At 45.0% G+C, this 25,975-nt stretch overlaps 1 protein-coding gene and 1 pseudogene across 3 annotated transcripts in view; one reads left to right on the plus strand and one right to left on the minus strand.

Moving 5' to 3' along the window:
* The window catches only part of LOC144603231 (class I histocompatibility antigen, F10 alpha chain-like), a 1,654,937-nt pseudogene that overhangs the window by 135,699 nt on the left and 1,493,263 nt on the right, over positions 1-25,975 (minus strand). The window lies entirely within an intron of this gene.
* LOC144603226 (nuclear factor 7, ovary-like) overlaps positions 6,853-25,975 on the plus strand; it is a 34,105-nt gene continuing 14,982 nt past the window's right edge. For both annotated transcript variants that reach the window (XM_078416426.1, XM_078416425.1), the window contains exons 1-4: positions 6,853-7,304; positions 13,340-13,435; positions 17,537-17,767; positions 21,129-21,151. In XM_078416426.1, the coding sequence (XP_078272552.1) occupies positions 6,891-7,304; positions 13,340-13,435; positions 17,537-17,767; positions 21,129-21,151 (764 nt within the window). In that variant the 5' untranslated portion in view covers positions 6,853-6,890. The remainder of the gene's footprint in view (positions 7,305-13,339; positions 13,436-17,536; positions 17,768-21,128; positions 21,152-25,975) is intronic.

Here is a 25,975-nt window from a genome sequence, read left to right on the forward strand (position 1 = left end):
ACTATGGAATTCACAGAGGCCAATTATTCTACACACCTGCACACCTTTGGATGTGAGAGGAAACCCCTATGTGACAACATTCCACCCAGATAGCTCCCAAGGTCAGGATCAAACCCAGGTCTCTAATACTGTGAGGCAGCAGCTTGATCAGCTGCAACACACTGTGGAAGCAAAGTCTGAAAGGCACTTCAATAAAGGGGTAAAAAGTTATGGGCATAGGCAGGAATGTGGAATTAAGCTTACAAGCACATCAGCCGTGATCAGTTTGAATTGAGTCGAGTTTATTGTCATATGCACAAGTATAGTGAGGTATAGCTTGCATCACTTAGACTCAGACAACACACTAAATCATAAATCATAGATAATCTACACACATTCTACACGACAGTTAAAAGAAAGCAAAAAAACAATGCATTAATGCAAAACACAATTAGAAAAACAACTCCATGGGAGAACAATTATTGTCTGTGGTGTTCCATTGTGGAGGTCTGATTGTCAGTTCAAGAGCGTGATGGTTGTAGGAAAGTACCTGTTCCTGAATCTACTGGTGTGGGACTTCAGGCATCTGTACCTCAATATAACAATATAACAATATAACAACTACAGCATGGAAACAGGCCTGTCCGGCCCTACCAGTCCACGCCGACCATTCTCCCTGACCTAGTCTCATCTACCTGCACTCAGACCATAACCCTCCAATCCCCTCCTATCCATATACCTATCCAATTTACTCTTAAATAATAAAATCGAGCCAGCCTCCACCACTTCCACCGGAAGTCCATTCCATACAGCCACAACCCTCTGAGTAAAGAAATTCCCCCTCATGTTACCCCTAAACCTTTGTCCCTCAATTCTGAAGCTATGTCCCCTTGTTGGAATCTTCCCCACTCTCAAAGGGAAAAGCCTACCCACGTCAACTCTGTCCGTCCCTCTCAAAATTTAAAAAACCTCTATCAAGTCCCCCCTCAACCTTCTACGCTCCAAAGAATAAAGACCCAACCTGTTCAACCTCTCTCTGTAGCCTAAGTGCTGAAACCCAGGCAACATTCTAGTAAATCTCCTCTGTACCCTCTCCATTTTGTCGACATCCTTCCTATAATTTGGCGACCAGAACTGCACACCATACTCCAGATTCGGCCTCACCAATGCCCTGTACAATTTCAACATTACATCCCAACTTCTATACTCGATGCTCTGATTTATAAAGGCAAGCATACCAAACGCCTTCTTCACCACCCTATCCACATGAGATTCCACCTTCAGGGAACAATGCACAGTTATTCCCAGATCCCTCTGTTCCACTGCATTCCTCAATTCCCTACCATTTACCCTGTATGTCCTATTTTGATTTGTCCTACCAAAATGCAGCACCTCACACTTATCAGCATTAAACTCCATCTGCCATCTTTCAGCCCACCCTTCCAAAAGGCCCAAGTCTCTCTGTAGACTTTGAAAATCTACCTCACTATCAACTACTCCACCTATCTTAGTATCATCTGCATATTTACTAATCCAATTTGCCACACCATCATCCAGATCATTAATGTAAATGACAAACAACAGTGGACCCAACACAGATCCTTGGGGCACTCCACTAGACACTGGCCTCCAACCTGACATACAATTGTCAACCGTTACCCTCTGGTATCTCCCATTCAGCCATTGTTGAATCCATCTTGCAACCTCACTATTAATACCCAACGATTTAACCTTCTTAATCAACCTTCCATGTGGAACCTTGTCAAATGCCTTACTGAAGTCCATATAGACAACATCCACAGCCTTGCCCTTATCAATTTCCCTGGTAACCTCTTCAAAAAATTCAAGAAGATTAGTCAAACATGACCTTCCAGGCACAAATCCATGTTGACTGTTTCTAATCAGGCCTTGATTATCCAAATAATTATATATATTGTCCCTAAGTATCTTTTCCATTAATTTTCCCACCACAGACGTCAAACTAATAGGTCTATAATTGCTAGGTTTACTTTTAGAACCTTTTTTAAACAACGGCACAACATGCGCAATGCGCCAATCTTCCGGCACCATCCCTGTTTCTAATGACGTTTGAAATATTTCCGTCATAGCCCCTGCTATTTCTGCACTAACTTCCCTCAATGTCCTAGGGAATATCCTATCAGGACCTGGAGACTTATCCACTTTTATATTCTTCAAAAGTGTCCGTACCTCCTCTTCTTTAATCCTCCTAATTTCCATCACTACTCTACTTGTTTCGCTTACCTCACATAATTCAATATCCTTCTCCTCGGTAAATACCGAAGAAAAGAAATTGTTTAATATCTCCCACCTTTCATCCGGCTCAGCACATAGCTGTCCACTCTGACTCTCTAATGGACCAATTTTATCCCTCACTATCCTTTTGCTATTGACATATCTGTAGAACCCCTTGGGGTTTACTTTTACATTACTTGCCAAAGCAGCCTCATATCTTTTTTTCGCTTTTCTAATTTCCTTCTTAAGATTCCTTTTACATTCTTTATATTCCTCAAGAACCTCATTTACTCCCTGCCGCTTATATTTATTGTATATCTCCCTCTTTTTCCGAACCAAGTGTCCAATTTCCCTGGAAAACCACGGCTCTTTCAAATTATTATTCTTTCCTTTCCACCGAACAGGGACATAAAGACTCTGTACTCTCAAAATTTCACCTTTAAATATCCTCCATTTCTCTATTATATCCTTTTCATAAAACAACAATTTCCATTTCACTCCTTTTAAATCCTTTCTCATCTCCTCAAAATTAGCCTTTCTCCAATCCAAAATCTCAACCCTTGGTCCAGATTTGACCTTCTCCATAATGATATTGAAACTAATGGCATTATGATCACTAGACCCAAAGTGCTCCTCAACACATACCTCCGTCACCTGACCCATCTCATTTCCTAACAGGAGGTCCAACACTGCCCCTTCTCTGGTAGGCACCTCTACGTATTGCTGCAAAAAACTATCCTGCACACATTTTACAAACTCCAAACCATCCAGCCCTTTAACAGAATGTGATTCCCAGTCTATATACGGAAAATTGAAATCACCCACAATCACCACTCTGTGCTTACTACTAATATCTGCTATCTCCTTACATATTTGCTCTTCCAATTCTCGTTCCCTATTTGGCGGTCTATAATACACCCCTATAAGTGTTGCTAAACCTTTCTCATTTCTGAGTTCCACCCAAACAGCCTCCTTAATCGAGCCTTCTAGTCTGTCCTGCCAAAGCACTGCTGTGATATCCTCCCTGACAAGCAATGCAACACCCCCACCTCTTGCCCCTCCAATTCTATCACATCTGAAACAATGAAATCCTGGAATATTTAATTGCCAATCGCAACCCTCCTGCAACCATGTTTCACTGATCGCCACAACATCATACTTCCAGATGTCAATCCAGGCTCTAAGCTCATCCACCTTTCTTACAATGCTCCTAGCATTAAAATATACACATTTAAGGGACCCATCATTTCTTATTCTCAGTTTATTTATTTTCCCTTCTTTCTCTCCTACATATTGGGTCTGAGTGTTTCCCTTTTCTGCCTCCTGCCTCACACACTGCCTATTAGCTATCTGTGTTTGAGTCCCTCCCCCCAACCGTACTAGTTTAAAGTCTCCGCAGTTATTTTAGCAAATCTCCCCGCCAGGATATTGGTTCCCCTCGGGTTCAGATGCAACCCGTCCTTTTTGTACAGGTCATACTTCCCCCAGAAGAGGTCCCAATGATCCAGAAACTTGAAACCCTGCTCCCTGCACCAGTTCCTCAGCCACGTATTTATCCTCCACCTCACTCCATTCCTATTCTCACTATCGCGTGGCACAGGCAGTAAGCCTGAGATTATTACTTTGGAAGTCCTTTTTTTTAACTCTCTTCCTAGCCCCCTGAATTCTCCTTTCAGGACCTCTTCCCTTATCCTACCTATATTGTTGGTACCTATATGTACCACGACCTCTGGCTCCTCTCCCTCCCCTTTCAGGATATCCTGGACATGCTCAGACACATCCCGGACACCGGCACCAGGGAGGCAAACCACCATCCGGGTCTCCCGACTGCGTCCACAGAAACGCCTATCTGACCCCCTCACTATAGAGTCCCCTATTACTACTGCTCTCCTCTTCCTTTCCCTACCCTACCTCCTGCCTGATGGTAGCATCTTTGCTAGATGTGTTGCATGGAGGGCAGGGCTGTGCCCATGATGGACTGCCCTGACTCCACCACTCTCTGCTGTGCCTTGCGTTTCTGTGGATTGTAATTGCCGGACCAGGCCACGATGTAATCTATTGTATCCTGATTCACTGTACCTCGGTGAAACTGAACGGAACTGCACAGAAGAGAATTTCTACAGTGCATATATATACGTTTTGATACAAGGAACTAAATATACTGGACCCTGGAGAAAAACACACAGTGCTGGAGTAGTCTAGTGGGTCAGGCAGCATCTGTAGACCGAGTGGATAGATGGATGATGCTTCGGGTTGGGAATGATGAAGAGTCCCGATCCAAAACACCACCTCTCTCTTTCGTCCATAGGTGTTGCCTGACCTGTTGAGTTACTCCGCATTTTGAGTTTTGTATAGGTTCGTCAGAGTATTTGGTGACATGCTGAATCTCTTTAAATCTCAAGGAAATGTCACTGCTTTCATCTGCGTGCTGGGCTTTTGTAAAGTTCAGTGGGCCGAGCAGCCTATCTGCCCCGAATCTCTCGAGGCCCAAGGGGAGTCTGGCCTTAATGTGCACTGGGTAGGGATGGAACAATGCAAACACAGATTCACCTACACACACACAATGATACAACTCCTTAATTGAACACTTGCACTCGGTCCATCAAAGCCTTCTGGATCTCCCAGTTACTAACTATTTTAACTCCCCTTCCCATTCCAAACCTGACCTCGACCCGAAACATCACCTATTCCTTATCTCCAGAGATGCCACCTGACCCGATGAGTTACTCCAGCATTTTGTGTCTGTCTTCAATCCAAAACTGACCTTTCCATCTCGGGTCTCCTCATATTCCATTTTGATAGATTAAAACCCAACAATATGAACATTAAATTCTCCAGTTTTAAGTAACCTCTCCCCACACCCCCCCCCTCAATTTCCAGCGACCCCACTCCCAGTGTGCATTCATTACTTCCACCATCCTGACCCACTTTTTCCCCTCTCCCCTTCCATCTATACCCCTCTCTCTGGCTTTACACTTCACTCATTTTCCCTGACACCCTTTTGTCTACTTTTCATCTCTTGCCTTTGTCCACCCATCTGCCCATCTACACCCCCCCCCCCCCCCATCACACTCACCTGTATCCACCTATCACTTGCCAGGCCTTGCCCTGTCCCCACCTCTCTCTTATTTCAGCTCCCCCCCCCCACCCCCACTACAGTAATAAGTCGGAAGAAATATTCCGACCCAAAACATCTGCCTGAGTTCCTCCAGCACTTTGTATTTCGCTCCAGCTTGTGTCTCCAACGATTTACTGAATCTGTACCAATCATTTACACTGATCTCATTTTATTCTCCCCAATTAGGCTTGTATACACTGGAATTTAGAAGGATGAGGGGGGATCTTATTGAAACATATAAGATAATTAGGGGATTGGACACATTAGAGGCAGGAAACATGTTCCCAATGTTGGGGGAGTCCAGAACAAGGGGCCACAGTTTAAGAATAAGGGGTAGGCCATTTAAAACGGAGATGAGGAAGAACTTTTTCAGTCAGAGAGTGGTGAAGGTGTGGAATTCTCTGCCTCAGAAGGCAGTGGAGGCCAGTTCGTTGGATGCTTTCAAGAGAGAGCTGGATAGAGCTCTTAAGGATAGCGGAGTGAGGGGGTACGGGGAGAAGGCAGGAACGGGGTACTGATTGAGAGTGATCAGCCATGATCGCATTGAATGGCGGTGCTGGCTCGAAGGGCTGAATGGCCTCCTCCTGCACCTATTGTCTATTGTCTATTGTCTAGACTCCAGCAAACACCCGCACTACATTTTAAGTGATTTATTTTTTTCCCCTTCAGGGATTTTTTTCCCAAATAGAGGAAATTCGGTATATGGACACATACTCTTGAAGATTCGGTATATGGACAAATACTTTTGAACTTCTACACGTGTACAGTAGTGAGCACATTGACCAGTTGCAGCACGGCCTGGTTCGGCAACTCGAACGCTCGGGAATGATGGAGATTACAAAAAGTGTCAGACACTACCCAGTCCCAGTCCCAGTCCCCCTCCCTGCCATGGAAGGTGATTCTGTCTCAAAAAGGCAGCCAGCATCATCGAGCACCCACACCACCCTGGCTACGCTCTTATTTCCCCCCTGCCATCGGAAGAAGTTATTTATGGGCGACTGAAAACTGTAAACGTTCAGGTTCAGGAGAAGCTGCTTCCAAACAAACATGAGGCGAACCAATGTAAACAGAAATCTGATCTACCCGCTGCCGTGGCTGCACTCGGGACTTCGGACTTTGTTGTTTTTGTTTTGCACTATATTCAGACTATTTTTAATTGAAGCTTTTTGTTCTGTACAATGGGGTCTAGCGAGTACTGTTTATATAATCTGTTGTGCTGCTGCCAAGTAAGAATCTCGTTGTTCCGCTTCGGGACAAAAAAATACAACAGAATCTTAATCTGTTGACAAAATGTTTAGGAAGTAACTGCAGATGCGGGTTTACACCGACGGTCGACACAAAATGCTGGAGTAAATCAGCGGGTCGGGCAACATCACGGGAGAAAAGGAAGAGGCTGCCTGACCCGCTGAGTTACTCCAGCGTTGTTGTGTCCATGTTTGAAATCTGCAGATTTGTGCAAAGAAACGTACCCGGAAATCGCCGACTTTGCAGCAGCGCGAAAGTGAAACTAAGCGTCCGGGACCCGGAGAGGGCAGCAGCGATGGCGAGTATAGACGTGCTACAGTCCATGAAAGATGAGGCGCTTTGCCCCATCTGCTTGGAGTTCTTTGTCCAGCCTGTAACCATAGACTGCGGCCACAATTTCTGCCGGACCTGCATCGTCCAGCACTGGCAGTCGGAGCGAGGGCCGGCCACTTGTCCGCAGTGCCGGGCGCTGCTGCCCGACAAGACGCTCAGACACAACCGGTTCGTGTCCAACATCGTGGAGAATGTAATGAAGCTCAGAGTGGACGAGGCGGTGGTTCAGACGGAGCTCCGCTGCCAGGAGCACGACGAGAGGCTGAAGGTTTACTGCAGCGATGACCAGAGGCCGATCTGTGTGGTGTGTGCCACGTCCCGCCATCACCACGGCCACTCCACCAGCCCGCTTGGCGAGGCCGCTGGACTCCATAAGGTGGGACACCGCGCTCACAGTGAACTGCCACAGGACGGGAACAGGAACATGCCTCTCTGTTCACCCAGTCCTCACCCACCACACAGAACATAGAGTAGCACAGGACAGGCCTCTCTGTCCACCTCCTCACCCGCCACACAGAACACAGATCAGCACAGTAACAGGCCCTTCGGCCCACTGTCACAGCAAATAGAACAGTACAGAACAGAAACAGACCCTTCGGCCCACAGTCCCATAGAAGGTAGAAAAGTACAGAACAGGAACAAGCCCTTCTGCCCACTGTCAGAGAACATAGAACAGTACAGCACAGAAACAGGCCATTCGGCCCACAGTGTCATAGATCATAGAAATGTACAGCACAGGAACAGGCCCTTCAGCCCACAGTGTCATAGAATATGGAAAAGTACAGCACAGGAACAGTTCATTCGGCCCACTCAGTCAGAGAATAAAGACTAGAACAGCACAGGAACAGGCCATTCGGCCCACACTGTCAGAGAATAAAGAATAGTGCAGCACTGGAACAGGCCATTCGGCCCACTCTGTCAGAGAATAAAGCTTAGTCAGCACAGGAACAGGCCATTCGACCCACAATCATAGAATACACAACAGCACAGAAATAGGCCCTGCAGCCCATTATGTCATTGAATATCAAAAGGTTACTCCTTCCAGCGACCCAAACAGACTTTCTAAGCAAGAGAGAGGTTCACATGCACCTCCCCGAACCTAATCTACTGCGATGTTCCTGATTCAGTCTCCTATCTATGTTCTCCAGAGATGCTGCCCGACACGCTGAGTTACTCCAGCACTTTGTGTCTTTTTATAGGAAAGTACAGCACAGGAGCAGACCTTTCAGCCCACAGTGTCGTTGGACATAGAACGGCTCAGCACAGGAGCAGGCCCTTCAGCCCACAATGTTATAGAATACTAGACCAAGTGAACCCGTTGGACCCAAACCTCTCCTGCATTGATGCAGCACGCTCTCCTCCCGCCTTCCCCCCTCCCCTTCCCCTTCCCCTTCCCCCCCCAATACATCCCCCTCAACCCCTTTATCCTCCCCCTCCCTCCCTCCACCTCCCCCCCTCCCTAGGAAATAGATTTAAACTTTAAAATGTGAATAACTTTAAAAATATAACACCGATTTCAATGAAACTTCTTCCATTAGCACCAAAGGGACGACGGTGAGTAAAGTGGGCCTAAAATTGTCACACTATTGTGTCCCGTTTTGGCTGTAGCTCAGGAACAAACAAACAAACAAACAAACAAACGAGAGTTTTAGTACATAGATAGAAAAGTGCAGGGCAAGAACTGACCCTCACAGTTTCATAGAATATAGAAAAATAGAGCACAGGAACAAGCATTTTGACCCACAATATCTATGCTGACCATGACGCTGTATAACTAATCTTCTCTGGTTCAGGTTTATTATTGACACACGTACCAGGGTACGGTGAGAAGCTTTTGTTTACATGCTTATCTGATTAAATCAGATAATGCTATAAAAGAATAGAATCAATCCAAACACGAGAGGAAAATCCAGAGCAAAGAGAAAGATGCCAGAGTGCAGAATATCATTTCTCAGCTTTACAATCAGGGGTGGCAATGGTGGCACACCGGTAGAGTTGCTTCCTTACAGCGCCAGAGACCCAGATTCAATCCTGACTATAGGTGCTGTCTGTAATGAGTTTGTACATTCTCCCACAAGCCAAAGATGTACAGGTTTGTTGGTTAGTTTGGCTTCAGTAAAAATTGTAAATTGTCCCTCGTGTGTAGGATAGTGCTGATGTACAGGGATCGCCGATCAGTGCGGACTTGATGGGCCGAAGGGCCTGTTTCCGCGCTGTATAACTAAACTAAATTAAACTGAACAATGCAACAGTTCCACAGAAAAAAATCCAAGGCCTGCAATAAGGTCGGATAGAAAATCAGGTCCGTTGCCTCGATTTTGAAAGGACCATTCAGAAGTGCAATAAGAGGGGAAGAAGCTGTTTCTGACTCTGAAGGTGCTCTCTTGCAAGCTTCTGAATCTTCTGCTTGACAGGACCAGGGAGCAGAAGGAATGGCCTGGCTTGGAAAGGTGCTTAATTAATTTGGCTGCTCTTCCGAGGCAGCTTGAAGTATAGATGGAGACAGTGGTGGGGAGTGTGCTCTGTGTGACGGACAGGGTTACATCCACAAATCTCTTCCTGCATATGATCCATGTCATTCCCCATATACTAATGTGTGTCTCCTAAAAGCCACTTTCATATTTGCCATGTACATCTCCTTTAAAGTTTGCACCTCTCACCTAAAGTTATGCCTCCAGTCTTTGACATTTCCTACCTTTTGTGGTGAAAATGTTCTGATTGTCCACCCTATCCTATGCCTTTGATAATTTTATAAACGTCTATGGGATCTCCCGTCACCTGCTGGCATTCTGGGGAAAACAACCACTCCTTATACGTAATACCCACCCATCGAGACAACATTCTGAACCCTTCTTCAGACCCAACCGGAAAATCCATCTGTTAGTTCTTTCCCCAGATGCTGCCTGACCCGCGGAGTTCCTCCAGCAGTGTTTTACTCAAGATTCTAACATCTGCAGTTTAGTTTAGAGATACAGCAGGGAAACAGGCCCTTCAAGGAGAAGATAACTTGCATTGGAGGCAGCCCAGATAGTGCATATTGTTTGATTGCTCACATTATGTGTTTGCCCTATGAGTAATGGTTAAGTAGGTTTGGTCTGTATTCATTGCTGCTTCGAAGAATGAGATGTGACCTTGTTGAAACACGGAAGGTTATGAGGGGGATTTGCAAGACAGATGTTGAAAAGATGATTTCCCTTGTGGGGGAATCTAAAAACAGGGTCGTTATTCAAGAACGAGCAGTTCCTCATTTCAGATGGAGAAGAGAAACTTCTCCATGGAGGATGGTGAATCTTTGGAATAGTTTACTGCAGAGAGTTGTGGAGTAAAGGTCATTAAATACCTTCAAGAGAGAATTTGCCCCTAAGAGAGACGAGGACCATGAGAATGGGGAAGGGAAGTGGGTGGTCCTCAGGTGAAGGACACAGGGAGCCATGTTATCAAAATCTGCTCCAATTTCTGACATTCTTAGATTATCTCTTCCATCTCTCTTCACCCATTTTTCAATTGTTATTCTAATTATGAATGGAAATTCTGTCCTTGACCAGATGCATTGCAGCTACAGCCAAAAAAGCACCCCAATGCCTCTGCTTCCTCAGGAACCCGGCATGCCTCCACCGGCTCTTACTAACTTCTGCAGGTGCACTGAAGAAATCAGGCTTTGGGGATGCATCGCTACGTGGTTTGGGAATTGCTCTGCCTGAAGCAGCGAGAAATTGCAGAGAGTTGTGGATGCCACCCAGGCCATCACACAGGCCACATTCCCCACCATACACTGTTGGGAAGGGTGCAGAGAAGATTTATGAAGATGTTGGCAGTTCTCGAGGGAACTTTAGGGAGAGGTTGAGCAGGCGAAAACTCTTTTCCTCAGAGTGCAGGACAATGAGGGGTGTTCTTATAGAGGTGTCCAAAATCATGAGAGGAATAGATCGGGTAGATGCACAGAGTCTCTTGACCAGAGTAGTGGTATCGAGCCCCAGAGGACATAGGTTTAAAGTGAGGGGTAAAGATTTAATAGGGAAACCTTTTCACACAGTGGGTGGTAGGTGTATGAAATGAGCTGCCAGAGGACGTCATTGATCCAGGTACTATTGCAACGTTTAAGAAACATTTAGACAAGTACATGGAGAGGACAGGTTTAGAGGGGTATGGGCCAAACGCAAGCAGGTACGACTAGTGCTGGTGACGGCAAATTGGGCCGAACTGCCTGTTTCCACGCTGCAAGATTCTATGACTATGACACTCCATCTGCGTTGCCAAGGGAGAACAGCCAACAAATTCTAGGACCTTTTCCACCTTGGTCATTCCCTCTTCTCCCCGTTCCCATCAAGCGGAAGATCCAGAAGCTTGAAAGTCCATAAAGCGAGACTTGGGAATAGCTTCTTCCCCTGTCATAGAAACATAGAAAATAGGTGCAGGAGTAGGCCATTCGGCCCTTCGAGCCTGCACCGCCATTCAATATGATCATGGCTGATCATCCAGCTCAGTAACCTGTACCTGCCTTCTCTCCATACCCCCTGATCCCTTTAGCCACAAGGGCCACATCTAACTCCCTCTTAAATATAGCCAATGAACTGGCCTCAACTACCTTCTGTGGCAGAGAATTCCACAGACTTACCACTCTCTGTGTGAAGAAATGTTTTCTCATCTCGGTCCTAAAAGACTTCCCCCTTATCCTTAAGCTGTGACCCCTGGTTCTGGACTTCCCCAACATCGGGAACAATCTCCCCGCATCTAGCCTCTCCAACCCCTTAAGAATTTTATATGTTTCAATAAGATCCCCCCTCAGTCTTCTAAATTCCAGCGAGTATAAGCCTAGTTTATCCAGTCTTTCTTCATATGAAAGTCCTGCCATCTCAGGGATCAATCTGGTGAACCTTCTCTGTACTCCCTCTAAGGCTAGAATGTCTTTCCTCAGATTAGGAGACCAAAACTGTGCACAATACTCCAGGTGCGGTCTCACCAAGGCCCTGTACAACTGCAGCAGAACCTCCCTGCTCCTATACTCAAATCCTCTTGCTATGAATGTTATGGTCATATTTACCATACTTCTGAAAGATCCTATCTGAAGCTAGAGTACAGTCCCAATTCTCCAACTTAACTCATTGCGGACATTGGACTTTTTCTATGGATCTGTTATGCTCCATTGCTGGGAACTATATTCTGCACTTTGGTATTTTCTCTTTGCTCTTACTATTGTACTTGTTTCTTGTTTGATTGTGTTCATGTATAGTATTACCTGATTTCTTTGCATAGAACACAGACAAAGGTTTTTCACTGCATTTCAGTACACATAACAATAATGAACCTATACCACTACCAAATTCCAATTCTGTTTATCCTGATGATATAGGTGAAGGCTATTTCAGCCCACTGTCTATGCCAGCATAAAGAGCGACCTTTTTTCCCAATAATTTTCCCTGCAATCTATTTCTTCTACTTTCCCATCAACTTTACCCAGATTCAATCGCTCGCCTGTATGCTGGGGGCAATTTACTGTGTCATCCTAAACTACCAAACAGAACACAATTACCTTTGGTATTGGTTTTGTATTCTCAAGTGTACAGAGATGCAGTGAAAACATTTGCTCAGCCCGCTATCCAAGCAAGTCATACCATTTATGAGTCCAATCAAACCATAGACAAGTCTACCAGGTAGTGCAAAGAAAAAAATAAACAGTTTTGAGTATAGTGCTACACGAGAGAGAAAGTGCAGATGTTCTAAAAATGCAAACGTTGCAAGAATATAGATTGGGTGATCGGGACCATACCAACAGCTTATAAGAGTCTGATGAATAGTCTGATTTATATATAGATTTATATATGATTTATATATAGATTTATAATAGCAGGAGAGAAGGTATTCCTGAAAGTCATACATACTTTCAAGATTTTGGATCTTCTGACCGATGTAACAGGCGAGAAGAGAGAATGAATGGAGAGGAAGTTGTCCTTGATCATGTTGCTGCTTTCCTGAGGAAGTGTGGTGTCGATTGAGTCGATGAGGGGGAGGCTGGTTTGAATGAGGGACTGGGCGACATCGCAAATCTCTGCAATTTCTTGCAGTTTTGGGCAGAGCAGTTGCCAAACCAAGCTGTGATACATTCTAATACGATGCTTTCCAGGGTGCATCTGTAGAAATTGATTGGAGTCACTGGAAACATGCCGGATTGCCTGTTTTATGGGACGTGGAAAAAATTACAAGCAAATGGGTGTAATCCACACAAGGAGAACGCCTCATGGACAAACATGGTGGACCAGGTTGAAACTAGATGGCTGGAGCTGTGAGGCTGCTCTTCCAGCTGAGCCAGACTATAATTGGGGTTGATCTTCCAGATCATTGACAACAGACTTTAAAAATGTCGTCTTTTTCAGGAGACCGATGTGACTTTTTTTGCGCGTTTCTCTGTTCCAGGGAATGCTACGGAAAGAAATCGAGTCCCTGAATGAACAAATGCTTGATTGCTGTGAAAGTCAGGATGAAGAAGAGGAAGATGTAAATAAACTGAAGGTACGAAGGGCCGTTTAAAGGTCCCACATCAAAGCACAGTTGAAATGGGAAACGAAACAGTTAATGTAAAAACTAGTGTGGCGGTCCAATGTCATGCATGTGAGATATTGACTCAATCTAGCACCAGGTAAATATTTAATTTCCGTGCCTTTCACTCCATTATATATTTGATCTGTTGTAATATTTTGTTTCCTCCGATTCCAGACCAAAGATCACAATGATCATTTGCTCATGGTTCCAGCATCCTGAGTTTCTTGTGCCTTCATTGAAAGGCCCGATGTTTTCTCCAACTACACAGCATGAGAAGCGTAGGGAAGGGAGCAGGAATCAGACAAGTGGTCCATCAAAACACAAAGTGCTGGAGTAATGCAGTGGGTCAGGTCAGGCAGCATCTCTGCAGGGATTGGATAAGCAATGTTTTGGTCTGTTTGTCCATTCCTTTCACAGATGCTCCTGAACCGATCAGTTCATAGTCATATAGCGTAGAAACAGGCCCTTCAGCCCAACTTGCCCACACGGGACAACATGTCCCATCTACACTAGTCTCACCAGCCTGTGTTTGGACCATATCCTTCTAAACCTACCTGATCCGTGTACCTGTCTAAATGTTTCTTAAACGTTGCAAGGGTACCTGCCTCAGCTACTTCCTCAGGCAACTCGTTCCATACACCTATCACCCGTTGTGTAAAAAAGTAACCTGCTGAGTTACTCCAGCTTTTTGTGAATAAAAAAGTAACCCCTCGGGTTCCCATTAAATCTTTCCCCTCTGCATGTTTGTTCTCATCCACATCTTTGCTATAAATGACAAACAGCAATGGGACCACCACCGAACCCCATGGCACACCATTAGTCACAGGCCTCCAGTCCGAAAAGCAACCTTCCACCATCATCCTCTCCTTCCTTCCATGAAGCCAGTTTTCTATCCATTCAGCTTTCTTTCCTTTGATCCCATGCGATTGTAAGGGGTTTCTGCGCCGATCTTTCACCCGACCTAAGGTCCCCGTGCCTTGCTGTGATCCCTTGACCAGGCCGTGCACACTGGTTCCCCGTGAGTGGTTCGACCCACTCACCCCCTACGGTTCTAGACACTGGACTTAGATGCAGGAGCGTTTATAGTGCAGAAAAATTCCACCAGACCAGATTTGAAAACCAGGGTTTAAATGAAAAAGGCTTTTATTTAGCGCTTGGGACTATTGTCCATGAATACTTATATATTGCTATACGACATATCTATTAAACACATATTGAATCACATGAATACCTTGGACTTATGAATCACAAAACGCACAGTTCCACAAGACGTATACACGAATACCTTTTTCGCTGAATTCTTAAACACACAGTTCTACAAGACATATACACGACTGTAAGATGGGGAACGTACGACACATCGCAAAATTGACCAACACATATTTCTTTACACACCCAACGTTTATTCAAACCACCCTCCCCTCTACACTAAACTATGTCCAGGATATGCAAGATCTGGGTGCATGCTCACCATGGGGCTATTACTGGGGTTACTGGCTGTTGGTGCGGCAGTATTTCTCCTCGAGTTGCGTGCCTGTTCCTCTCTCTTGCATCCGTTCCTCTTGCCTGTCTTTTCTTCCTCCTGCATTCGTTTTCTTGCCTGCTTGCGTTCCTTGCAGGTTTTCTTCTTCCGTTTAAAACCCAAAAGTCGTGGCCAGTTATACTATTTCTGACCCGTCCTATCTCCCGCCAGATCTTGGAATCTCTTTGTTTAAAAAGATATGTATGAGTTTTCTCTCTGATCTGCGCTTATGTCCGGGGATACCGGGGATGGCCAGACGGTGTTAATTGGTATTTCGTTGCAAGGTGATGGGTTTAACTGGTTTCCCATCACCTACCAGGTAGTTTTCTATGGGCTATTGTGCCCCCTTAACGAGATTAACTGTGTAGGTCGGCTTGGGGCATTGTGAGTATGCTGATGTCAGTGCCCCAGTGTCTGGACTTCGACCTGGTTTCGCAGGTTTCTGCATGGCCAAAACCCATCCATTGTTCTGGCCGTGGCTTTGCAGAAACCTAGAGACTGGGCTGTAAGGTTTTTGCTTTTGTGGCTGGTCACGAGGTCCTGCGGCTATCTTAGGACCCACAGATTGTGACAACCCTTGGAAAAAACCGACCGCAGCCTTTCTCCGCTATCAGCCCCAGTCTCCCGTTTAAAATGTCCAAACTGCAGCTCTTTGGTTTTGTGTTGCTTTCAGAATGAGGGAAAACTTCTCAAATCTTACAAGATGTATATTTCCGACAGCACTTTGTATTTTGCTCAAGATTCCAGTATCTGCACTTCCTTGTATCTCCATGTGCTCCATCAAGCCTGTCCACCTTTCTAGTCATAACTTTTGACTTCTCTCTATTATCATATCATCATATCATATATATACAGCGCGGAAACAGGCCTTTTCGGCCCACCAAGTCCGTGCCGCCCAGTGATCCCCGTACATTAACACTATCCTACACCCACTAGGGACAATTTAAAAAAAAACATTTTTACCCAGTCAATTAACCTACACACCTGTACGCCTTTGGAGTGTGGGAGGAAACCGAAGATCTCGGAGAAAACCCACGCAGGTCACGGGGAGAACGTACAAACTCCTTACAGTGCAGCACCCGTAGTCAGGATCGAACCTGAGTCTCCGGCACTGCATTCGCTGTAAAGCAGCAACTCTACCGCTGCGCTACCGTACCTATTACATCAATTCATCTATGACATCTCTCCAGTCTGAAGAGTTCCAGAGGCTCACAAACCTTTGAGCAAACAAAAATCATTCCCTTTCCCTTGGAGATAAAAGGAACTGCATATGCTGGAATCTTGGACAAAACATAAAGTGCTGGAGGAGCTCAGGGAATCAGGCAGCATCAGCGGACGAAATGAATAGGTAACATTTTGGATCAGGACATTTCTTCAGGCTCATTCCTCAGATTTCTTTCTTCATTCCCTCCTTCAGTAGGTAAAGCTGTTGGCTGAATCTATCCTGTTCTAGATTGACTCAACCAGAGAAAGTATCCTGTCAACAAGACAGACACAAAATGCTGGAGTAACAGTGGGACAGGCAGCATCTCTGTCTGAAGGAATAGGTGACGTTTTGGGTCTTGACCCTTCTTCAGACTGAATCAGGGGAGAGGGTGATACAGAGATAATGAAATATGTTTTGTGTCTATCTTCAGTTTAAACTAGCATCTGCAGTTCCTTCCTGCAACATATCCTGTCAACAACTCCACTCAAAACCTTATTCACTTCCCATATAATACAACTCCTTTTAATGATGTCAAGTTAATGAACCTATTCAACACAGCCTACTGTAAACAAGGAGATTGAATCTGCACCACAGTGTCAAACCATCACCATCCCAGAACATGGGACAAGCCCTTTGGCCCACAATATCTGCCAAACATAATGACAGGACCAACTCTTATCTGCCTGCACATTGTCCATATCCCACCATTCACTTGCCTGTCCAAAAGCCTCTAAAATGATTCTAATGTATCTGCCTCAACCACCCCCCTCCACCCCCCCCCCCCCCCCACCTTACAACAGCACATTCCAAGCACTCACCACCCTTTGTGTAAATAAAAATACTTGCACTGCACATCTCCCTTAAACTTGCTCCTCTCACCTTAAAGATGTTTCCTCCCACATTCCAAAGATGTGCAGGTTTATGGGTTAAATGGCCTCTGTAATTTGTCCCCGGTGTGTAGGATAGAACTAGTGTATGGGTGATCACTGGTCACCACAGACTTGGTGGGCCAAAGGCCCAGTTTCAACACTGTATCTCTAAAATAAAAAGAAAGGTAAAGTCTGATTAAAGATAGTTCAAAGGTCTCCAATGAGGTAGATGGTTGGTCAAAACCGGTCTCTAGTTCGTGAGAGGATGGTTCAGTTGCGTGGAAACAGCTGGATGAAACTGTCCCTGAATCTGGAGGTGTGTGTTTTCAGTTATAACCTAGCATAATGTTCAGCTGTGGCATGGTGGAACAAAGAGCCTGTTCCTGTGCTGTACTGTTTCCTGTTCTGTGCTCCACGACCCATGAACTTCTCACCTTGCACTGGGTAAATCCACCTGTTGTTTATTCCATCAGAAAGAATCTGCGGCTCTGCAGAAGAACATTGAATCTAAGTTCGAAGAACTGCACCAGTTTCTGCACCAGGAAGAGAAAAAGCTGAAAACAATACTGGAGCAAAAGGAAAATGCCATATTGCAACAAAAAGATGAAAATCTAAAGAAAATCTCCGAACAGCATGCATCACTTAAGAAAGCAATCTTGGACATGCAAGAAAAACTGAGTCTGGAAGATGCAGAGTTTATGCAGGTATTGTCTATTGTTTACATGGGAAACATGATGCCATTACCATTCAGATTCTAAAACCCAATGTACAGTAGAGAACTCCATCAGTCCACATTCAGAACTTTGGCAGCATCAGTTCCAGAATGGGTGGTACGGTGGCACAGCGGTATAGTTGCCTTACAGCACTTACAGCGCCAGAGACCCAGGTTCGATCCCGACCACGGGTGCTGGCTGTATGGAGTTTGTACATTCTCCCTGTGACCGCATGGATGTTCTCCGAGAACTTTGGTTTCCTCCCACACTCCAAAGACGTGCAGGTTTGTAGGTTAATTGGCTTCGTAGAGATGTAAATTGTCCCAAGTGTGTGTGGGAGAGTGTTAATGTGCGAGGATCGCTGGTCGGCACAGACTCAGTGGTCAGAAGGGCCTGTTTCCGGGCTGTATCTCTAAACCAATATCGCAGCTTTTCCAGACTCTTGGATCATATTCATTAATACTCCAACACACTTAATTAATGGAGAAACAAGAAATTGCTGATGCTGGTTTCCACAAGAGGATACAAAGTTCTTGAATAGCTCAGCAGATCAAGCACCATTGAACATGCTGCTTCACCTGCTGTTATAACAGCACCATCAAACATGCTGCTTCACCTGGTGTTATAACAGCACCATCAAACATGCTGCTTCACCTGCTGTTATAACAGCACCATCAAACGTGCTGCTTCACCTGCTGTTATAACAGCACCATCAAACGTGCTGCTTCACCTGCTGTTATAACAGCACCATCAAACGTGCTGCTTCACCTGCTGATATAACAGCACCATCAAACGTGCTGCTTCACCTGCTGAGTTATAACAGCACTATGTACACTAATGAGGTCTGAATCACTCTAGAGGAGGTTCTGACCCAATTCATCATGTTTCCTTTCCCCCTCGACAGATGCTGCATGATCTGATGAATTCCTCAGGCACTTTGTGTTTTGCACTGTTTTAAATCAGTGTTTACAGATGATATGTAGAATAACAATAAACATTCCAGTTAACTCGTTATCACCTACCCCACAGGCAACAATGGACCATTGTGAGTTACACCTTTCCTTGATCATCGTTTCTTTTTGCATATCTTTCATTCATTTCTTCTATGTACCTTCTATATCTCTCATTTTCGTTTCCCCTGACTCTCAGTCTGAAGAAGGGTCTCGACCCCAAACCTATTCCTTTCTTCCAGAGATGCTGCCTGGCCCGCTGAGTTACTCCAGATTTTAGAGTCTATTCCAGTTAACCAGGTACATTTAAACAGAGCACTGGAAGCAGAACGAGGCAAGTTTCAAGGAAGCATGGGGAGTGGGGCCCAGGTGAGTTTTAAGGGAGACTGGTTAAGTCAAGTTGAGCTTATTGTCATATGAATACATACAGTGAGGGACAGATGCAGTGAAAATCTTGCCTCTTGCACCATCACAAGCTTATAGACACGATCAGCACACAGAATCATGTTAGACTCAAGTTCTGCAAGCCAGTGAAAAGGAAAAGACTAGTTGGGCATTGAGTATAAGTGTCAGGAAAGCACAATGCAGATTTTTAGCACTTTGGTTAGACCTCATTTGAAGTATTGTGTGCAGTTCTGGACACCCCAATATAAGAAGTCTGTAGAGGCATTGGAGAGAATGCACTAAATGTTGACCAGAATGATGCCTGGATTACAGGGAATTAGTATCAGAAGAGGATGGACAAACTTGGATAGTTTTCTCTGGACTGTCGGTGTTTTCTCTGGACTGCTGTAAGTAGATCAAATTAAGAGAGCCACCGGGTAGACGGTCAGAACCCTTTCTCATGGTGGAAATATGAAAGATCAGTGGGCATAGCTTGATGGTGAGGAGACAAAATATAGAGGAGATGTGTGGGGCAGGCGAGGGTGATTGGTGCCTGGAATGCAGGGCCAGGGGTGGTGGTGGTGGGTGCAGGACCAATACTGGTGTTTATGGGCTTTTAGACAGGCACGTCATGGTCACGTGCAGGCAGATGAGATTAGTTTATCTTGGAACAGACATTGTGGGCCAAAGGGCCTGCTCCAGTATTGTGCTGTGCTGCTCTGTGAGTGTGGAACTTTAGCACCAGAATGCTGAAGGAAGAATGGCAACTAAGAGTTGGAAGGAACTGCAGATGCTAGTTTAAACCGGAGATAGTTTGACTTCTCTAACTTCAAGTAACCCTTGCTTTCCCTCTCACTCCATCCCTCCCCCTTCCCAGTACTCCAACCAGTCTGACTGTCCCTGATTACATTTTATCTCTGTTTGCTTTGTTGTTACCTTCTCATCGCTAACAATGATCTACTCTACACTTTCCTTCATCTCCACCCCCTTTGATGTCTCGTTCTCACACCTTATACTTTCTTATCTCTGTATCTCCCCCTCCCCTGACTCTCAATCTGAAGAAGGGTCTCAACCCGAAACGTCACCCATTCCTTCTCTCCAGAAATGCAGCCTGTCCCACTGAGATACTCCAGCATTTTGTGTCTATCAATGGCGACTAAGACCCTGGTGTGTTAAAAGGAACAGGGAAATCAACAAGTGATGTGGCAAATTGGATGCATCAGGACTTCCAAATAATCACACCGTGAAATAATAGAGGTTTACTGCATGAAAGAATCATTTCCTCATAGGTCTGTGAACTTCAATTTTAACAGTTTTTCTGTTAATAGACCACAGAACTTGGAACATTGCACAGGAACCGACCTTTCAACCCACAATCTCACAGCTGAATATGATTCCAAGTTAAACTAATCTCTTCAGCCTGCACATGATCCATATCCCTCCATGCCCTGCATATACATGTGCTTATCTAAAAGCCACTTAAATGCTGCCATTTTATCGACATGCCCTCCACCGAGAATTTCGAACTATGAGTTCGGTATTGAAACTATTCTGGGTCCAAATCTTGTGACATTGTAAAGTCAAATTGCAGTTTTTACACAATAATATTCGAAATGCATTTTTACCATTGTTTAAGTTTCTGACAGATCTTTGTAATGCAATGTTGTAACAAAAGGCCCACCCTTTTATTGGTGGTTCAGCGATAAAGTTGCTGCCTCACAGCACCAGGGACCCGGGTTTGATCCTGACGACGGGTACTGTCTGTACAGAGTTTGTACGTTTTCCCCGTGACCTCCGTGGGCTTTCTCAGAGATCTTCGGTTTCCTCACACACTCCAAAGCCGCACAATTTTGTGGATAATTGGCTTGGTTTAAATGTAATTGGTCACCAGTATGTGCAGGATAGTGTCAATGTGCGGGGATCGCTGGTCGGTGTGGGCTCAGTGGGTCGAAGAGCCTGTTTCTCTGCTGTATCTCTACAATTAAAAAGTAAAACTAAAACAATCTTCTCTCTTTCAGGATATTAAAAATATTCTTGGCCGGTAAGTGCATTATTGTCCATATTTGGCTGACAGTTATATATTCTGTAATGCAACCCATTCCACCTGTAGTCCTTTGCATTGTTGGATACGGATGGCAGGCAAAGTGAATGAATACTTAGGTTCATTGGAGCAAAAAACTTTAGGGGCTGGAAATCCAGAACAAAGACAGGAGACACACGGAAATGCAGATGCTGAAATCTTGAGCAAAACACAGGGTGGTGGAGGAACTCAGCGGCATCTGTAGATGGAATGGACAGGCGACATTTCGGGTTGGGACCCTTCTTCATACTGATTGTAATAGCAGGGAGAAAGCTGAGAAGGAGTGGTGGGCGGGACAAAGCCTGGTGAGTGATAGGTAGATACAGTTTGGGCGGGGGTTTTATTGGTAGTGGAATAAGTGACACAGGCTGGAGATAAAAAGGCAACAAACATGTGTCAGATAAGAAGAGAGGATGGGTGAAATGCAAAGTAAAAGGGAGGGATGTAGATGGAAGGGGACAGGGCAAGATACATGGAACAGGCAGCACAAGAACAGGCATTTCAGCCCACAATGTGTACGCCATACATGATGCCAAGACAAACCATTATCTGCTTGCACATACTTTTTTGAGGATGTAACAAGTAGATTGGATAAGGGAGAGCCAGTGGATATGGTGCATCTCGACTTTCAAAAAACCTTTGGCATGTTCCCACACAAGAGATTGGTGTGCAAAATTAGAGGCCGTGGTATTGGGGGTAGGATATTGACATGGATAGAGAACTGCTTGGCAGACAGGAAGTAAAGAGTAGGAATTACCAGGTCCTTTTCAGAATGGCAGACAGTGACTTGTGGGGTGCTGCAAGGCTCGGTGCTGGGACCCCAGTTATTTACAATATATATTAACGATTTAGATGTGGGAATTAAATGTAACATCTGCAAATTTGTGGATGACACAAAGCTGGGTGGCAGTGTGAGCTACGAGGAAGATGTTATGAGGCTGCAGGGTAAGTTGGGTAGGTTGGATGAGTGGGCAGATGCATGGCAGATGTAGTATAATGAGGATAAATGTGAAGTTATCCACTTTGGTGGCAAGAACAGGAAGGCAGATTATTATCTGAATGGCGTCAGATTAGGAAGAGACTTGGGTATGCTTGTACATCAGTCACTGAAAGTAAGCATGCAGGTACAGCAGGCAGTGAAGGAAGTTAATGGCATGTTAGTCTTCTTTGCGAGAGGATTTGAGTTTAGGAGCAAGGAGGTCCTGCTGCAGTTGTGCAGGGTCCTGGTGAGACCGCACCTGGAGTATTGTGTGCAATTTTCGTCTCCTAATTTGAGGAAGGACATTATTGCTATTGAGGGAGTGCATCGTAGGTTCACCAGGTTAATTCCCCGGGATTGCGGGACTGACATATGATGAAAGAATTGGTCGACTGGGCTTCTATTCACTGGAATTTAGAAGGATGAGAATGGATCTTATACAAACATATACATTTCTTAGAGGATTGGACAGGCTAGATGCAGAGAAATATTTCCCGGTGTTGGGGGGAATCCAGAACGAGGAGTCACAATTTAAGAATATGGGGTAGGCCATTTAGGACTGAGATGAGGAAAAACTTTATCACCCAGAGAGTTGTGAATCTATCGCATTCTCTGCCACAGAGGCCAGTGGAGGCCAATTCGCTGGATGTTTTCATGGAAACAAGCATACAGTAGATAGATAGAAAATAGGCGCAGGAGTAGGCCATTCAGCCCTTCGAGCAAGCACCGCCATTGAATGTGATCATGGCTGATCATCCACAATCAGTACCCCATTCCTCCCTTCTCCCCATATCCCTTGATTCCACTAATTCTGTTTTGAATGCATCCGGTGTATCGGCCTCCACTGCCTTCTAAGGCAGAGAATTTTCTTCACTGTCAGCGGTAGCTGCATGCTTACTTTCAGTGACTGATGTACTAGGACACCCAGGTCTCGTTGCACCTCCCCTTTTCCTAATGTGATGCCATTCAGATAATAATCTGCCGCTTTGTTCTTGCCACCAAAATGGAAACCTCACATTTATCCACATTAAAATGCATCTGCCCACTCACCCAACCTATCCAAGTCACCCTGCATCCTTAAAGCATCCTCTTCACAGTTCACACTGCCACCCAGCTTTCTGTCATTTGCAAATTTGCTAATGTTACTTTTAATTCCTTCATCTAAATCATTAATATATATTGTAAATAGTTATGGACCCAGCCTTGCGACACCCCACTAGTCACATCCTGTCATTCTGAAAGAGATCTGTTAATTCCTACACTTTGTTTCCTGTCTGCCAACGAATTTTCTATCCATGTCAATACCCTACTAAATTTTGCCCACTAAACTCCTGTGTGGGACCTTATCAAAGACTTTCTGAAAACCAGATACACTACATCCACTGGCTCCCCCTTATCCATTTTACTTGTTACATCCTTAAATAATTCCAGAAGATTAGTCAAGCAGGCTTTCCCCTTCGTAAATCAATGCTGACTTGGACCGATCCTGTTACTGCTATCCAAATGTGCTGCTAATACATCTTTAATAATTGACTCGATCATCTTCCCCACCACCAGTGTCAGGCTAACTGGTGTATAATTCCCTGTTTTCTCTCTCCCTCCTTTCTTAAAATGTGGGATAACATTAGCTACTCTCCAATGCACAGGAACTGATCCAGAATCTATAGAACATTGGAAAATGATCACCAATGCGTCCACAATTTCTAGAGCCACCTCCTTGAGTACCCTGGGATGCAGCACCTCAGGCCCTGCGGAATAATCAGCCTTCAATCCCATCAGTCTACCCAACACCATTTCCTGACTAATGTGAATTTCCTTCAGTTCCTGTCACCCTGGATCCTCTATCCCCTAGTACATCTGGGAGATTGTTTGTGTTTTCCTTATTGAAGACAGAACCAAAGTGCCTGTACAACTCATCTGCCATTTTCTTCTTCCCCATAATAAATTCACCTGTTTCTGTCTTCAAGGGACCCACATTTGTCTTAACTAATCTTTTCCTTTTCACATACCTAAAGAAGCTTTTACTATGCTCCTTTATATTCTTGGCTAACTTACCTTCGTACTTCATCTTTTCTCCCGGTATTGCCTTTTTAGTTAACTTCTGTTGTTCTTTAAAAGTTACCCAATCTTCTGGCTTTCCGCTCATCTTTGCTATGTTATACGTCTTCTCTTTTAGTTTTCTCCTGTCCTTGACTTCCCTTGTCAGCCACGGTTGCCTCTTTCTCCCCTTAGAATCTTTCCTCCTCGTTGGAATGAAATGATCCTGCATCTTCTGGATTATTTCCAGAAATTCCTGCCATTGCTGTTCCACCGTCATCCCTGCTAGGGACCCTTTCCAGTCAACTTTGGCCAGCTCCTCCCTCATTCCTCCATAGTCCCCTTTGTTCAACTGCAACACTGACACTTCTGATTTTAGCTTCTCCCTCTCCAATTGCAGATTAAAACTTATCATATTATGGTCACTACCTCCAAATAGACAATAGACAATAGACAATAGGTGCAGGAGTAGGCCATTCAGCCCTTCGAGCCAGCACCGCCATTCAATGCGATCATGGCTGATCACTCTCAATCAGTACCCCGTTCCTGCCTTCTCCCCATACCCCCTCACTCCGCTATCCTTAAGAGCTCTATCCAGCTCTCTCTTGAAAGCATCCAACGAACTGGCCTCCACTGCCTTCTGAGGCAGAGAATTCCACACCTTCACCACTCTCTGACTGAAAAAGTTCTTCCTCATCTCTGTTCTAAATGGCCTATCCCTTATTCTTAAACTGTGGCCCCTTGTTCTGGACCCCCCCCCCCCCCAACATTGGGAACATGTTTCCTGCCTCTAATGTGTCCAATCCCCTAATTATCTTATATGTTTCAATAAGATCCCCCCTCATCCTTCTAAATTCCAGTGTATACAAGCCCAATCGCTCCAGCCTTTCAACATACGACAGTCCCGCCATTCCGTGAATTAACCTAGTGAACCTACGCTGCACGCCCTCCATAACAAGAATATCCTTCCTCAAATTTGGAGACCAAAACTGCACATAATACTCCAGGTGCGGTCTCACCAGGGCCCGGTACAACTGTAGAAGGACCTCTTTGCTCCTATACTCAACTCCTCTTGTTATGAAGGCCAACATTCCATTGGCTTTCTTCACTGCCTGCTGTACCTGCATGCTTCCTTTCATTGACTGATGCACTAGGACACCCAGATCTCGTTGAACTCCCCCTCCTCCTAACTTGACACCATTCAGATAATAATCTGCCTTTCTATTCTTACTTCCAAAGTGAATAACCTCACACTTATCTACATTAAACTGCATCGGCCATGTATACGCCCACTCACACAACCTGTCCAAGTCACCCTGCAGCCTTATTGCATCTTCCTCACAATTCACACTACCCCCCAGCTTAGTATCATCTGCAAATTTGCTAATGGTACTTTTAATACCTTCGTCTAAGTCATTAATGTATATCGTAAATAGCTGGGGTCCCAGCACCGAACCTTGCGGTACCCCACTGGTCACTGCCTCCCATTCCGAAAGGGACCCATTTATCCCCACTCTTTGCTTTCTGTCTGTCAACCAATTTTCTATCCATGTCAGTACGCTACCCCCAATACCATGTGCTCTAATTTTGCCCACTAATCTCCTATATGGGACCTTGTCGAAGGCTTTCTGAAAGTCGAGGTACACCACATCCACTGACTCTCCCCTGTCAATTTTCCTAGTTACATCCTCAAAAAATTCCAGTAGATTTGTCAAGCATGATTTCCCCTTCGTAAATCCATGCTGACTTGGAATGATCCTGTTACTGCT

The sequence above is a fragment of the Rhinoraja longicauda genome, chromosome 19 (genome assembly GCF_053455715.1).
Source record: "Rhinoraja longicauda isolate Sanriku21f chromosome 19, sRhiLon1.1, whole genome shotgun sequence".
In the NCBI taxonomy this organism is placed as follows: domain Eukaryota; kingdom Metazoa; phylum Chordata; class Chondrichthyes; order Rajiformes; family Arhynchobatidae; genus Rhinoraja; species Rhinoraja longicauda.